This window comes from Gallus gallus, chromosome Z (assembly GCF_016699485.2).
Source record: "Gallus gallus isolate bGalGal1 chromosome Z, bGalGal1.mat.broiler.GRCg7b, whole genome shotgun sequence".
Taxonomy (NCBI): Eukaryota; Metazoa; Chordata; class Aves; order Galliformes; family Phasianidae; genus Gallus; species Gallus gallus.
Genome location: NC_052572.1, coordinates 32,888,935 through 32,905,592, shown reverse-complemented (window position 1 = coordinate 32,905,592; position 16,658 = coordinate 32,888,935). Strand labels below are relative to the sequence as shown.

General features: G+C 36.9%; 1 protein-coding gene across 13 annotated transcripts in view; it reads left to right on the top strand.

Annotated features, from left to right (window-relative positions):
* Positions 1-16,658, top strand: part of BNC2 (basonuclin 2) — a 372,426-nt gene that overhangs the window by 232,087 nt on the left and 123,681 nt on the right. For all 13 annotated transcript variants that reach the window (XM_040656244.2, XM_040656247.2, XM_040656245.2 and 10 more), the window contains one exon: positions 9,372-9,607. In XM_040656244.2, the coding sequence (XP_040512178.1) occupies positions 9,372-9,607 (236 nt within the window). The remainder of the gene's footprint in view (positions 1-9,371; positions 9,608-16,658) is intronic.

Sequence of the window (16,658 nt, the reverse complement as noted above, 5' to 3'; positions counted from 1 at the left end):
CAAAATAGAGCAAAGGCAAAAGAAACAATGATTTTTATCAGCGCTTGAAATCCCTCTTTCCATAAATAGCAGAGACAGCTTCTTGGAAAAACAGTCAGTGAAAGACCTGATCTTGCCCCATTAAATGTCATGATGGGAAGTTCACTACATGGCATAGCATCAGTATAGGAAGCAAAAAGTGTCTGGAGCTGACTACTTGATTCTCATACGAGCAGCATAAATCCTGTGCGACCCGAGGGTACGAATCACCAGCAGATTTCTGGGGCACCAATGGTGACATTGTTTCTATGACATGCATCCACAAATTTCCAGCATATTTAGGAGATGGTACCTGCATACTTTCCTCTTTTAACACCTATGCTACTGCACATGAACTGCAGTGATGTGCTAACCAATATATCATTTTATTACACTTTATTACATCATAAATTTTTATATCTTCTTAACGATCCTACAAGAAGCTTAATTGTTTATAGGAACATCTTAATTAACTAGAGTTCACTAGGTTAAGCAGAACACAAATTGAAAGAGTTCTAAATGAAACAAGCCCTACTATTCCTTTTCACATAGCTCCACAAGGTTAAAATGGGATCTGACTGCAAGAATAAAAAATTCATACTGCTTTCAGATGCTACTAACTAATGATAATTCCATTGGTAACTTTACCTCAGATTTTTGTTGTGCAACTGTGAAACTCAGTGGAAATAAACTTTTCTTTTTTTTTTTTTTTAACTTCCTAGGAAGAAATTTGACTGTAGCACCCTTATGAGGAAACATGCCCCAGATTAACTTGGTGGACATTGGTGTTACTTTACTATCCCATCTCCTTCTTGGTTTTAGAAAAGATTATACAAGAAATGTACAATATGAGTTCCAAAGACCTCTCTAATTATGGTCTAATTGTTACAATCAAATTTTCTGAACTGTATTTAGCAGGAGCTTTGTGAAACGGCTGCAGTACTTGGATTTTATTGCCATTCATCACAAATGTCTTATTTCATTGAGCGGCTGTGGTGGTGGGAAAGATTGATGTTATCAGTGGTAGAACTAGCTGTATGAACCTGTATTCCAAGGATGTGAATATCTTCAGCCTGGAGAAGTGGTAGAATATCTCTCATTGTACATATAGGTCATTCAAGCTGGCAGAGCCCTAGATAAGCTCATTTAAGATTTTCCTTTCAATAGGAAGCTGCAGCAGGCAATCTCCATAAATCCCTTCCAACACATACTTTTCTACAAGCCTATGAATCAGACACTGTAAGTTGGGGTGCATTTGTATTAAGATGGAAATCCTCCAATTCCAGACCATCAATCCAGGATGCCAAACATGCTGCTGTCACACTGTATACAGTGTGTCAACCAGATGGTGTTAGTCCAGTTAAAATACATGTTGGCCCCAGTTTCATCATTATTAAGCGGAGATCCTTATGAAGATGTTCATAGCTGATAGGAAGGAGACAATGGAGCTTAAAGACTAAGCAACAGGAAAGATCAAATGTAAAGGCTAGCCAAGGTAAGAGTAGTACACTGCCAGTCCATGTGTCAAGGAGCATCAAGAGTTGTGCTGTCCAGCAGGGGGATCTGAACTAGGAGCCCAGAAAACTGCAACAATGGTCGTGTCTGTACCAGTGGACCCAGGGCCCAGAATTTGATCACAGTGTGTAAAGCCAGGTGCTAGTAGTAGAGTATATCCAAGCCTGAGACATGGTTGAGGGAACAAGTCAGCTCAAGGATCCATCCAGAGGCTCCAGTCATGAACAAATCAGAGGCAGCGTTGGAGTCCAGAAAGTGAGGGTCATCCAGAAGACACTCCTAAGGTGTAGCTTAGTTAAGGAGTGAATGTCACAGCCAGTGTGTAAGGAGGGGTTTTGGACCCATGGAGTGCAGTTGCAGGGTGATGTCTGGAGAGTATGGCCAGCACAGTGAAGGTTTGAGCTACTGTCTCTAGCAGAGACAACAGATGATACTGACACACAAAAGAGCAGCTGTATGCTGGGACCCTCCAGTAATTCCTCTGTGTCGGGGTAATCATTGGTTCTGAGGTCCTCCTTCACACATGCAGAAACGCGCACTCTTACAGAGAGGACTGCAGGCGCAAGTCCTGAAGAAGAACAGAACAGGCTGTGTCTCATCTTGCTAATCATGGTCCCCATAGTCAGTTGCCTTCTTTTATGCAGCGTGACCTATCAGATGGTGTCTAGTAGCCCAAATGTTTTTTTTTTGTTTTTTTTTTTTCTGGGAACTCAGAAGGAAAATTCTTATTGCTTGTTTCTTTGAACACATTAGTACACATTCATTATCAACAAGGAGGAGACTGCTACCTTATTTATTTGAGGGTCAATTCTGAGTTTTTAGACAAAGAGTTAGTTCTAACTTTCATTTTGCAGGAAGAAATTAGGAGGAATGGTTGTGGGTTATTTTTTTTATTCCCCCTGTAGTCATGGACAATTGTGAAAAATTTAGTGGTTTTTTTTTCTTTTTTAGATTCTTTTTTTGTTGTTTTTGTTGTTTTTGTTTTTATATAGGAAGAAAAAATAAAGGAAAACACCTGTTTGGCTTGCAGGAGTTGACCAGGGAGGCTGTTTTCCCTACAGGCCAAAAGCAACCAGAACAGGGCCCCTTTAAAAAAAAAAAAAAAAGAAAGAAAAAAAAATCAGGATTTTTTTTTCCTCCTATTTCATGTGAGCATTGGCAGGAACTCTGACAAGCAGTTCTTCATATTTTATTATGTTCTTGTCTGGCAGAATCTCTGTCAGGCAAAAACCTTGTCAGCGGAAAACCTGTCGTAGGATCAGAGGAGACAAAAACAGGTGTCACAGAGGCAGTCAAAACTGAAGGGAAAAAAAGATTAGGCTAAAGAGAGAAAGGCAGACAATTACATTAATGCCATTGCTTTTATCTTATAGATGTGTGTTATTATCTCGGGGTGCTGAGTGCGCAATTGCCTCGAAGAAAAGTAGACAGGAGACAAGGGGAAACTTGATAGTTATTAACTGAAGAGGCAGCATGTCAAAGCTGGATGGGGTTCAAAGTTTTGCAAAGGGATAAAAAAAATTGCAAACGGCAAGCAATGTCTGTGAACAAACTGTGGTTCTGCTTTTGGCTACATAAACCTAGTAGCAATCTAAGTGTTTCAACTTGGAATCAGATCATAGGTAGAAAAATTAATGAAAGATTTCATTCAAACCTTTTTTAATAACATTTATTTTGTGTACATGCAACTGAAGTGCTGGGTTTTTGTTTTTTTGATCTGTTATAAAAATGTTAGAGCATGAGACGTGGTGAGGCATGAAGACATTTATCAGTTCAGTTGCTGTGTTGTTTGGGTTTGAAATACCTATTATCAACACATGTTTAATTTTAAAATGCAATTAAGTGCCCTTTTATTAAGTGTGAACATCTGTACATGCAAGCTGTAAATTAGGAGATCACATATGTGTTCCTCTGTCAGAGCCTAAATGCATTTAGCAAATGGTTTCCATTATTAGCTTTTAAATAGAGTAAAAGGTAGAAGGAAATGTTTTTGCCTGTGAATCAGAATATGTGTTATTTCCTCACGTTCCGTCATCTCTTGAAACTTAGTGAATTTTCATCTTCAGCGTTGATAAAACTGTGAAAGGAATGAAGGCAGGGTAAAATGGAATCACCAAAGGATGCCGTGTTGTAGCTGGTGCTTACACCCAGACAGAGCAGGATGTTCATCCACCCTTATAAGTGTTACTGTACCCCCTCCCTGTGCTTGTGCCAGGGGATGAAGGGATGAATGGGATAATTTCCTATGCAATAAAAATCTTTCAGCCATTCAGTGGGCACTGGGAAGTTTTTTTGACTTTGGTCGTCTTCTAAGCACATTTCTGAGGAACTTTTATTATTATTATTATTATTATTTATTATTATTATTTTAACCTATAAAATATACTGCAATACACCATGTGGCTGGTGGTATTAAATCCGCATCCTAAGAGAGGCTAACTTAGACCACCTCTAATGATTGCAGTCGTGTCCCTCCAGCATTTGGTCGATCATAGGTATCTTTTCCTGAAAGGATTTGCTACTTTTTTCTCTGTGACATGAAAAGAAGAAAATCTTGAACTCTGAAAAACGTAAAGCTGTCTCTGTTCACCAGCAAAACCAGCAGTAAACTACAGTGCTCTGCAATGCCAGTAATAGTAGTATATCTGTTTTACTGCATTCAGCATGCGATGTTGTTGCTATAATACTATGATTTTGTTTGTATGTTGGTATCGTATATTTAATCTGTACCAATTTCAGTTTCTGTTGCTGTAGAAAGTGGCCCACTTATTTAGATTAAAAATGTCTAGGAAATGCTTGGTTGTTGCTTGGACACAGACTACAGAAACTGTCTTTTTCAGCTTCCTATTGACCCTTGAACCCTAGTAATCTGGAAAGATTATGGTGTTTTTAAAATTACTTATTAAGATTAGAATTATATGTGTGTATGCATTCAGACTGTGTCCCTTCTTTGTAGATTAGATAGCATGCAACAAAATCAGGAGTGAGAATATTGCTTAGGCCAAATTTGGAGCTGAAATGTAGTAAGATTAATAGTGACCAGTACATTGTAACATACTGACACTCTTCTGTGATGTTCTGAGGTACACTGCCAGGCAGATCAGCTGAGAATAAGGATTTTCACTACACCTTTTCACGCCTCCCCAGAAAACCTAAATATTTATCTAACAAAAATAGAAAGATGTATATGCATTAACACCTCCAACTGCATCAAAAGTAGGATATTTAAATCTCTTTTATACTCAGTAAAGGCAAAATGTCATGCTTTTGCTTTACCTATTCGAAAAACAGTATGAGAGCTTTAAAGTACAAAATTAATCATGGTCTACTTGTATTTCTTTTACTTAACAAAACTGGCTTTTAATTTGGACAACCTAGTTGAAAGACGGGGTCCTAGGTCAGTTTTCATAGCTGAGCCTATGAACTGGTCGTAGTGTTGATAAAATTAAAGATTTCATCCTTATTTTCTCTGAGTGCTTTAGTCTTACTTTAATATTTTTTTTTTCACTTAATCTCCTTTAAATTGCACAGCATCCCAAAACTCCAGTAAAATATAGATGGTATATTTGTAAATATAGATGGTTTTATTACAGGTTAAATTTTTGTTTAAGGTAGCTAAGTCAGGTAGCTAAGTCAGGTGCTTGAAATAATTGAGACAGTACTCCTGTGAAGCGTTGTGTGGTTCTCAGTATCCTCTGTTTCTTTATACAACCCAAACCATTCTATGATTCTATAGTTCTATGATAACTATTTCTTTCTGAAAAAGGGGATTACTGGCAAGGTGAATTTGCAATTGGATTAGTTCAGCCTTTTGCTACCTGGACTTTGCACTCAGAAAACATGAGACTTTTCATTTCAGCTGCCATGAGTGCCCATGTAGAAATCTCCAACAGTAACAAACCGAAGCTCATTGGAACCTTGCAGACAGGAATATTCAGTCCTTCTAGGTCTTAGGGTTATTTTGCTGTGTACTGTTTGCAAAAATAGAGGTGGCAATAGTAGTGCACTAAGACCAAGGTACAGAGGGAGGGTCTACCTCTGTTACATTGGCAACAGATAGAAAGCCTGAAGATTGTGCACGCATGCAAATAATGTGTAGATGTGTTGGTGCAGAAGGAACTCCCCTTCAGGAAGATGCTCCAAGGAACATCTCACTGGGTCTTCTGTGGCTTCTTAAAATTGCTGTCTGCAGCAATGAAATCATAGTAGGAGCTTAATACTTCAGTGCAGAAAGAAAAAATTTCACCTAGGAATGGCAAGAGGCTGAGGAAAATCCTGAACCAAATCCTAAATGGGCAAGTATCTTCTAAAACCTGTGAATAATACAGATCATGTAAGGATTATGGAGCATCTTCAATACTTCAGAATTAGGTGAAAAAGGTAGGAAATAATTCCTATACTAAGAATGCACTTAGTAATTTTTGGATGTTGAAGGCAGTCTTGAATATCCAGTCCTTTATGACCCTTTTTTTGTCCCCCTTTTCTTTCAGTACTTAAAATTTCTGAAACAAGTATTTCCAGTTCAGCTGACTGAAAGTTGCTATGGTAAAACACAAGGGCTTTTTAGGCTGCTCCCCCCAAAATTAAAAGATTTTTCTTTTCTTCCTGTGTTGGTGGACACCCTTCTGCTCAGACTAATATAGTAACTATCAGACTGCTAGCCTAGTGCTAAAAAATGCGCTGCTGAAAGGCAGCTGCCTTAATTGAAGCACCTCGCTGAACCCATCGTAGTCAGTTTCTGAAGACTGTGCAGGTTGCAGTGAAAAAGTCACAAACATGTTCAGACTTTTCTGGGTGAAATTTTGAGCCGGCTGAAAATCTAAACATGAGTAATAGCTCATGCTGCACCAGGAAGGGACTTATAATGTGTGGTTTGTGATGCTCAGGCAGTGATATCTTCTTAATAAGGACACATCTGTTTATGTCATTTTTCAGGTATGATAAAGCTCATTCTTTTATATAGCATGTTTCATCTTGAAGTCGCCTAAGCACTTATGAAATCATACAGTGCTGTGGATAATGTTGAATGTATTCACCTGTGAAACACAGCACTGTTCATTAGCATATAGGAATCAAACCAATAATTTAGAACAGGAAATGGTGAGGAATGCCTTATGTACATGAAATTAGATGGGTAATTCAGGGCAGCAGAATTCAACTATCTATTCACGGATTTGTCAAGAAGGTTAAAGTTAATACTCTTGTCCTTACAGAAAGAGCAATGAAATGTAGGTCTTCTTTTTTTTTTCTTTTTTTCTTTTTTGTTGTTGTTGTTTGTTTGTTTGTTTGTTTTTTTAGTTTCTTATCTGAAGGAGCAAATGGCCTCTTGAATACTCCTAAAATGGTGGCATTACTTTGCTAATTATGCTAGAGGAGAAATCGGGAGTACTGCAGAATAAAACCTCAAATATTTCCTTAGCAATCACTTAAAATAAAAAAAAAAGAAGAAGAAAAATTGTTGTGAAAAATTGCATTCGCCTGCCAGGTGCAAGAGTTTTCAACAATCGGTGATCCATAAGACCTTCCTTCTTTTGCCATAAATGAAACTCATTTCACTTCACATAAAACTTTTCTTCTTCTTTTATTATTATTTTTTTGCCTATAGCGTGGGGTCTGCCCTTATTTTGCAAATGTTCTAGTACACACCCATGCAAAAATATATGCTTTGTTGTGTTGTAAATTATACACTTCAGTGCATACCCTGACTTGTCCTTTAAAAGAATAAAATGCGCTGCTTTTATTTGTTTATTACATAATGTGCAGAATAAAGCCACAAATCAAAACTGGAGATCATTTCACTGTCACTTGGAATGTTAATCCAACACATGACTTGTTCTTATTTTTTGTGTGTACGCCTTTTGAAAATCAGATGTCTATAGATAGTATTACTTGAAAACAGCTGTTTTTGATAAATGGAGTAGTACAGGACATCTTGTAAAAATTTCTGTCTGTTGTTCAACCAGTACATACAGTCATTTGGAAGGACCTTTTTTATTATTTCTTTTCTTCTCTTCTGTTCCATCTTGATCTTTTTTAGGCCATTATTCTCAGAGTGGTCTCATTACACGAGGCGGGTAATTGTCCACAGAGTTTTGTGACCTCATTCTAGCTATTAGCTTTATGATCCAGTCAGTAATCTTTAGATCCAGACATCTTGCCAGCACTCTGACAAGGGCCAAGCTAGAATCGCTGTCTTAAAAAATTTAAGCAAGCCACTTTTCTTCTTTAGGTGGAAGAACTTGCTTTTCCTCACTGTAGGTATAGGATAAAAGGAAGCAAAACAAACTCACTCTTTTACATATACACCTATATACATGCATCTTGATCTATACGGCAACAAAATTAATTTTCTAGATTTTTCTAACAGTAGTTTGAAGACACATCTGTTATGGTTGTATCAAAACAACCATCTTATAGAAAAAACATAATAATAAATAAAATAGAAAAAAAAGAAATCATACAAAAAATGTGTAAAAGAAAATGTAGGAGAGTATTTTTTCCTGTTTATGCTTCAATCAAATCCCCTTCATTAGAACTGGTAAATAAATCATTCCCATATCATGAAGCCCATATAGCAGAAGTGCTTTGGAAAGAAGTCCTTTTGGAAGCATAATTCCATCCTTCACATATTCTGCAGTATAAATGTCCCGTAGAGAGACACAGGACTGCAGTCCCTAGGCTTGCCAATTCCTTATCTTTTTTGAAAGTTAAATTAATATTTAAAGCTATTTATTCAAAGTTGACTTAACCACTAGAATAGGAAAGATCAGACAAATCAGTTGCAAGAAATGAAGTATAAGGAAACCAGAACTCTTTGACAAAGTATTCCTTGGAGTAAATGTGTTGAATGAAGCCAGCAAGTAAATGATAAGGGCCTTTGCGCTCTGGATGTAAGAAAGCAATTTATCAAGAGTACATGAACTCTCCAGTGACCAAAAGCCAAAAAAGAAACCAAAGTACATGAGAAGAAGTCCCTATATGATTATTTTAAATGCTCAGAGAAATTTGTTTAAAAAAAAAAAAAAGAAAAAAAAAAGAAAAAGCAGTCAGAAGCTTAGGTGCTGCAACATGCTCCGTAAAATAGAAAAGAAAATTAAATGTAAATTCCATAATGTTTAACTTCATAAGGGGTTAAGAGTTACCTGCATCCTGCAAACCTCCTCTCCCCTCATCTCAAAGTTAGTCATGTTGCAGTGAATAATATGAAATTTGCACTAAATAATAAAACAAACCAATGTGTGCTTCTTAGTAGCTGAATCAAATAGCAGTGAATTCATGGTAACTCACAGGGCTAAGTTTTTAACATGTTTAAGAGGCTGAGGTTCAGGATGTGCCTGTTTTCTTTTCTACTCCAGAAGATTAGTCTGAAATCTTTAATGGTCCCAGTCAATTCTGTGCAGCTCCCGTCTTGGTCTTCAGTTAATTATTAATTTTTCATAATTTCTTTTAAACTGATGAGTATGATTCTGGATGCTCCATCCCTGGAGGCATTCAAGGCCAGACTGGATGTGACTCTGGGCAGCCTGGTCTAGTGGTTCGTGATTCTGCACATAGCACGGGGCCTGAAATTAGGTGATCATTATTGTCCTTTTCAACCCAGGCCATTCTATGATTCTATGATAGTCTCTGAGACTCAGGAGGACACCATTCTGCTCTGTGGTTAAAAGTTAAATAGTGCCCCCTGGAAAGTGGGACTGTTTTAGAGTGTATCTGTGGTAAAGAATCATCCAGGTTAATGTTTCTATAGAAACTTTGTCTGATGCGATTACATAATTCTTTGGGATTATTTCTTGCTTTTCTATTATCTCTTCCCTTATACTTAATCCCTTTTCTTTCAGCCTTGGACAAGCTTAGTACTCAGCACCTCTACCACCCAACCCAAGTGGAGATCGTGCAGTCCAATGTTGTATTTGACATCAGCAGCCTGATGCTTTACGGTACCCAGGCTGTGCCTGTGAGACTGAAGATACTACTTGACCGACTCTTCAGTGTACTGAAGCAAGAGGAGGTGTTGCATATTCTACATGGCTTAGGCTGGACACTTCGAGACTATGTTCGAGGCTACATCCTTCAGGTAGGAAATAAAATAAAGCTTGTTTACAAACCCATTTAATTGATAATTTTTACACAGAAATATTGATTGTGCACCCAAAAGATGAGAAAAATATTAAGCAAATTTACTGTGCTGTGTTGAAGCTAATAATGATTTTGGAAAACTAAAAAATTCAATTTTTACCAAAGCTAAAAATATGCAGTCTCTGTTGTACTGTACCGTGCATTTGTACTTGCTTACACTTATTGTAGGAAATACTTCGAATACTGCGAATACTGAGGTTAGGTAACTGCAAGCCTGACTTGGTCATCTAAGGCAACTGGCATATTTTCAAGGGCTACTGTTCGATTTAAGAAAGCAAGATCATAATCAGCGACTATTCCCTCCTTATTTCTTTCCTTCTTTAGCATAATACCAAATAAAATCATAGTTCTGTTGAGAGGTGACCCTATAAGATGAGCTATCAACAGGAAAATCCTATTTATAAGTCACTTTTTAAAAAGATAGCTTTAAATCATATTTTACATGTGGACCAGTTGAGGTAAATTATGCAAACAAAACTCAAAATTTTAAGGACACAAAACGAGGGGGCAATCTTACGTTATGAATATGGCCAGTAATATACGTAGTTGCTTATCTGAAAATCATATTTTCATTTAGATTCAGAAGGGAATTATTACATTTTACAAGACTTTTTGACTGAGAATGTAATACTACATATTTCTGAGTGCTCTTAATTACTACTTGTCTGTCTTAATTACTACTATTCTGCATCTTCTAGAAATCATCCAGTTACTGAAGTAAATGTATGTGAAAAACTAAAAGTTCTAGTTTCTGATTAATTCTTTACTTTCCTAGACAATGAAAGTTTGCTTGTCATTATACAGAAAAGATGGGAATTTTTACTCCCAAACTGAGGAATTCTGACTGTATTTTTTAATTCCTCTTCAATTTCCTCTTTTTTATGTGAAAGAAATAAATTAGCCCAACCTATATAAATAGGAATTTTAATATTCTGTGTTCTTGAGTATTTTCTTAAATGCTCTATAGATAGATTTTTCAGAAAAGTGTTCTGAATTGTAGAACAGTCATAAAGAAAGAGCAATAAAATGCTATTATTATCATAATGAGGTCCTGTTGTTAATATACATACAAAAGTGGAGTTCTGTAATGTTTTAGAAATCTCTCAGGCATCAGCAGATATTTTATAAAAACTAAGTGTTACACATTTGTACATAATAATTATATATTTTTCTTCTGTTGCCAGAAACAGTGTCTGGATGGTCAGGCCCAAAGAGTTGTGGTCAATGGAGTTAAATCCAGTTGGCAGCCGGTCATGAGCAGGGCTCAGTACTGGGGCTGCTTCTATTTAACATCTTTATTAATGATCTTGATGAGGGATTAAGTGCACCCTCAGTAAGTTTGCAGACGACACTGAGCTGGGAGGGAGTGTTGATCTGCCTGAGGGGAGAAGGGAACTACAGAGGGACAGTGGATAGACTGGATCAATGGGCCAAGGCAAACTGTATGAGCTTCAATAGGACCAAGTGCTGGGTCCTGCATTTTGGTTCCAACCCCAGGCAACCCTACAGGCTTGGGGAGGAGTGGCTGGAAAGCTGCCTGATGAAAAGGGACCTTGGTGTACTGATGGACAGTGGGCTGAATATGAGTCCCCAGTGTGCCCAGGTGGCCGAGAAGGCCAGTGGCATCCTGGCTTGTATCAGGAATGGTGTGGTGAGCAGGACTTGGGAAGTCATCTTGCCCCTGTAATCGGCACTGGTGAGGCCTCACCTCGAGTACTGTGTTCAGTTTTGGTCACCTCAATACAGAAAGAACAGGGAGGTGCTGGAGCAGGTCCAAAGAAGGGCAACAAGGTTTGTGAAAGTCTTGGAGAATATGCCCTACGAGGAGAGACTGAGGGAACTGGGGAAGTTCAGTCTGGGGAAGAGGAGGCTGAGGGGAGACCTTATTGCTCTCTTCCAGTATCTGAAAGGTGATGGCAGTGAGAGTGAGGTTGGTCTCTTCTCACTGCTGACAGGTGACAGAACAAGGAGAAAGAGCCTCAAGTTGCGCCAGGGTAAGTTTAGGTTGGATATCAGGAAACACTTCTTTACAGAAAGGGTTGTTAAGCACTGGAATAGGCTCCCCAGGGAGGTGGTTGAGCCACCATCCCTGGATGTGTTTAAAAACTGTTTAGATGAGGCGCTCAGGGACGTGATTTAGCAGAGGGTTGTTAGAGTTAGGGTAGTATGGTTAGGTCATGGTTGGACTCGATGATCTTAAAGGTCTTTTCCAATGTGAGTTATTCTATGACTCTAGTAGAATTTACATGTTAGTATATGTATGGAATATTTATACACATACAGACAGATATCTATAGGTGATTGTATGATATATATGCATGCATATGTATATAAGAATATTATGTAAGATATATTCATTTGGATAGATAAATGATGGATATTTAAACTGATAAATATTGCATAGTACTTGGTTTCCAAGATTCTGAATGTTGCTTATCAAAATGGATGAAGTAATATGATTTGCAAAGGAATTCATGTCAAAAAAGGCATCATTTCTAGGACATAACATTAGTAAATGAACAGTTTACTAAATGCAGTAAGTAATTAGGGATAACGTATTATAAATGTAGATTTTAGTGGTCCTTTCGGGTAAGAAGACTGAAATAAGTAGTTTAGTTGTTTTAGAAGTTGTGGAAACAGGCCTATATTGATTTCGTTTTAATTATCTGTTGTAATTATCTTAATGTATGCAAGAATGGCTTGTAATATAATTACAAAGAGATTTATACAATCAGACTGTCACCTATGTCTCTGAGTGGTGTAAAGGCCTGTAGTACACCATTAGGCCAGAGTTCATCTTGTCTGGTTAAAACTCAGTCATAGTATAGCCCTCAAGGCATGAATTTTAGCATTACTGCATTCGGGAACAATATATTGGCTATTATCTCAGTTGAAGAAGAACAATTATCAATGGAAATAAAAGGCAGCTGTTAATCTTACCACATATTGAGTTGGTTAGCTCGTGGCTGTGGATTGTGTTAGTGGGCAAATGAAGACCTACTATAGGCATAGTTGAACCTGCCTGTTAAGTTTATCTCTCTAAATCGTGGAAGTAGTTAAGTGATTGGAAGGGACCTCTGAAGTTCATCTACTGCACCCTGCTCAGAGTCACCCAGAGCTGTTTGCCCAGAACCATATCCCAACAGCTTTTGGAGATCTTCATGTCCACAACCTGCCTGAGCAAAAATGTGTTTGGTTTGCAATAAAGTTAGGAAGCTCAATATATCACAAAGAAAGAGAATCTGCTCCTTTTAACATACCGTGAGAAAAGTCTTGGGAAAATAACCACATCTCTGATAACAAAGAAGGCTTCTTTAAAAAGTAGTGCTTTTGAACTACCTGATAGAAGGAGAGGAGGGAAATGCAAAGAAATTAGGAAGGAAATGCTAGTATCACTACCAGAGTGCACACTACGGAATACTACAGGTATTACCAAGCAGAAGGTGTTCCATGAACCCCATTGTTGTAAAAGCAACTTCACAGAATATTTTGGAGGTTTTCCAATTCAGCTCTTCCACAGAAAAAGAAAAAAAGTATTTAATACTGTAGTTAGAGAAGTATAAGGTGGTAGACTAGATTTTTTTTTTTTTTTTTTGCCTAACCTAAGAGAAGTGATAACTTAAAGTTATAATGAAAGAAATGCTGGATATAACTGTTTGGCTCAAAAAAAAAAAATAAATAAATAAAAATAAAAATAAAAAATTGTAGCTTTGGGAGCATGCGCTCTGAAATATCGACTATATTTGGAACATATAGACTGAATGTATCCTAAGATGCTTCTGCAAGAGCTAACAGAAGTGACAGAAAATTTAATCCTCGTTCAAGTTCCAGTGTTTACCAGTCAACCGTAGTGCAAAAAATTTACAGAACTAGCACAGAACCAGAATTTCATTCCACGTGAAGGTCTGAGACATCAGTCTGTGCAGAATCTACCCTGAATCATAATGGGAGTATTAAAACATAAAATATGAAATACAAAAACAACAAATTTGGAGGGAGAGAGATAAGAAATCTTAGGGTTGATGTGGTCACTCAAAAATACTTTAGTATTGCCACCTATTTTTTTTTTGTCCAGGAGCCATAATGAAGCCTTTATTCCCACCAGAAACAATACCTGCTCTCAGGAACTTTCAAGAAAAACTCACAGTTTGCTGCACTTTCAAAAACAAAAGAAATTGTGTGCTTCTCTGTAGTTGTATATTAGTTTTGCAAGGTGGGTGGGATTATTTGTACTCTTGCTTTGAATAATAGTGTTTCTAAATAGCAAATTAAAAAGCAGTTTGGGCAGAGAAAAATGTAGTATTTATTACTTCATTCAGTGGATGTATTAATGGACTGCAGGAAGTGAAGAAGCCCTGAAGCCAGCAGAGGTAATGTGATACACTGCCTTTCACAGTTGGACAGAGTCACAACCTTGCCAGTAATGGCTGAAAGACATTAAGACCTGGCATATTTTCTCTGGACTCTCACCAGACCTAATGTCTGGTGAACAGATACCTATCTCTGAAACATCACTGAGTGACAATTGGGTCAGCAGTCTGATCAGATGGGCCATAGGATTAATATTTTACTGGAGGAAATTTTGTCTCCCTTGTAGAACTAACCTTCCCACCCCCTCAAAAATAAAGAAAGAAAGAAAGAAAGAAAGAAAGAAAGAAAGAAAGAAAGAAAGAAAGAAAGAAAGAAAGAAAGAAAGAAAGAAAGAAAGAAAGAAAGAAAGAAAGAAAGAAAGAAAGAAAGAAAGAAAGAAAGAAAGAAAGAAAGAAAGAAAGAGAGAAAGAGAGAAAGAGAGAAAGAGAGAAAGAGAGAAAGAGAGAAAGAGAGAAAGAGAGAAAGAGAGAAAGAGAGAAAGAGAGAAAGAGAGAAAGAGAGAAAGAGAGAAAGAAAGAGAGAAAGAAAGAGAGAAAGAAAGAGAGAAAGAAAGAGAGAAAGAAAGAGAGAAAGAAAGAGAGAAAGAAAGAGAGAAAGAAAGAAAGAGAGAAAGAAAGAAAGAGAGAAAGAAAGAAAGAAAGAGAGAAAGAAAGAAAGAGAGAAAGAAAGAAAGAGAGAAAGAAAGAAAGAGAGAAAGAAAGAGAGAAAGAAAGAGAGAAAGAAAGAAAGAGAGAAAGAAAGAAAGAGAGAAAGAAAGAAAGAAAGAGAGAGAGAAAGAAAGAGAGAAAGAAAGAGAGAAAGAAAGAAAGAAAGAAAGAAAGAAAGAAAGAAAGAAAGAAAGAAAGAAAGAGAGAAAGAAAGAAAGAGAGAAAGAAAGAGAGAAAGAAAGAAAGAAAGAGAGAAAGAAAGAGAGAAAGAAAGAAAGAAAGAGAGAAAGAAAGAAAGAAAGAAAGAAAGAAAGAAAGAGAGAAAGAAAGAAAGAGAGAAAGAAAGAGAGAAAGAAAGAAAGAAAGAGAGAAAGAAAGAAAGAAAGAAAGAAAGAAAGAAAGAAAGAGAGAAAGAAAGAAAGAAAGAAAGAAAGAAAGAAAGAAAGAAAGAGAGAAAGAAAGAGAGAAAGAAAGAAAGAAAGAGAGAAAGAAAGAGAGAAAGAAAGAAAGAGAGAAAGAAAGAGAGAAAGAAAGAAAGAGAGAAAGAAAGAAAGAAAGAAAGAGAGAAAGAAAGAAAGAGAGAAAGAAAGAGAGAAAGAAAGAGAGAAAGAAAGAAAGAAAGAAAGAAAGAAAGAAAGAAAGAAAGAGAGAAAGAAAGAGAGAAAGAGAGAAAGAGAGAAAGAAAGAAAGAAAGAAAGAAAGAAAGAAAGAAAGAAAGAAAGAAAGAAAGAAAGAAAGAAAGAAAGAAAGAAAGAAAGAAAGAAAGAAAGAAAGAGAGAAAGAAAGAGAGAAAGAAAGAAAGAAAGAAAGAAAGAAAGAAAGAAAGAAAGAAAGAAAGAAAGAAAGAAAGAAAGAAAGAAAGAGAGAAAGAAAGAGAGAAAGAAAGAGAGAAAGAAAGAGAGAAAGAAAGAGAGAAAGAAAGAAAGAAAGAAAGAAAGAAAGAAAGAAAGAAAGAAAGAAAGAAAGAAAGAAAGAAAGAAAGAAAGAAAGAAAGAAAGAAAGAAAGAAAGAAAGAAAGAAAGAAAGAAGAAAGAAAGAAAGAAAGAAAGAAAGAAAGAAAGAAAGAAAGAAAGAAAGAAAGAAAGAAAGAAAGAAAGAAAGAAAGAAAGAAAGAAGAAAGAAAGAAAGAAAGAAAGAAAGAAAGAAAGAAAGAAAGAAAGAAAGAAAGAAAGAAAGAAAGAAAGAAAGAAAGAAAGAAAGAAAGAAAGAAAGAAAGAAAGAAAGAAAGAAAGAGGGAATCTTTCTGGAGTGTGGGGTTGTAGACCACTGCAGTTTAGAAGCTTATTTATCTGTTAACTATAATTGAGGAAGTCAGTTGGTTTATTTGGTCCAAACCTGTAAGTGAACCTGAAAGTTTTCTCTCTGGAATCAGCCAACACAGCAATTGTCTTTGCATGACAGCAAATTATTGTCAGCAACATTATCTGCTTTGGGTCATATTCAGCACCTGCTACTTAGAGATGTGACTAGTAGCACGACTGATTTTGGTGAGGTTACTTTTGCTGTAAAAAACATCACTACTGCGAGTAGGTCTCCAGCTCTGGTTTGGTTCCAGCTGAGCTGAGTGAAGATGTAAGTCTGCCAGCTGTTCTCCTCTGCTCCCCACTGGAGAATACTTCACCCTTCCCATTTGCTAGTGTAACTACATATGTAATCGCTCCCTAGCCCGGTTCTCTCTAAACGAGATGGGTTAGAAAAATCCTCCTGCTAAGTGTATGCAAGTTAACTCTGATTATTCTGAGAGGTAAGGGTTAGAACAATTATGCCACTAGAAATGAACAGCTGGGGCATTCGACTTTTAGCTACAGACAACAGGACACAGGACCACAACATACAGGCTATAAGCTGACCCTATGGAAGTACTGATTCAGTGTTTTGTTTTCAGCAACAACTCAACACCCCTTTAACTCTCTCATGATCAACTAGTTGTATTCCCTTAGTGCAAAATAGAAAAATACGTATTATCTCTGC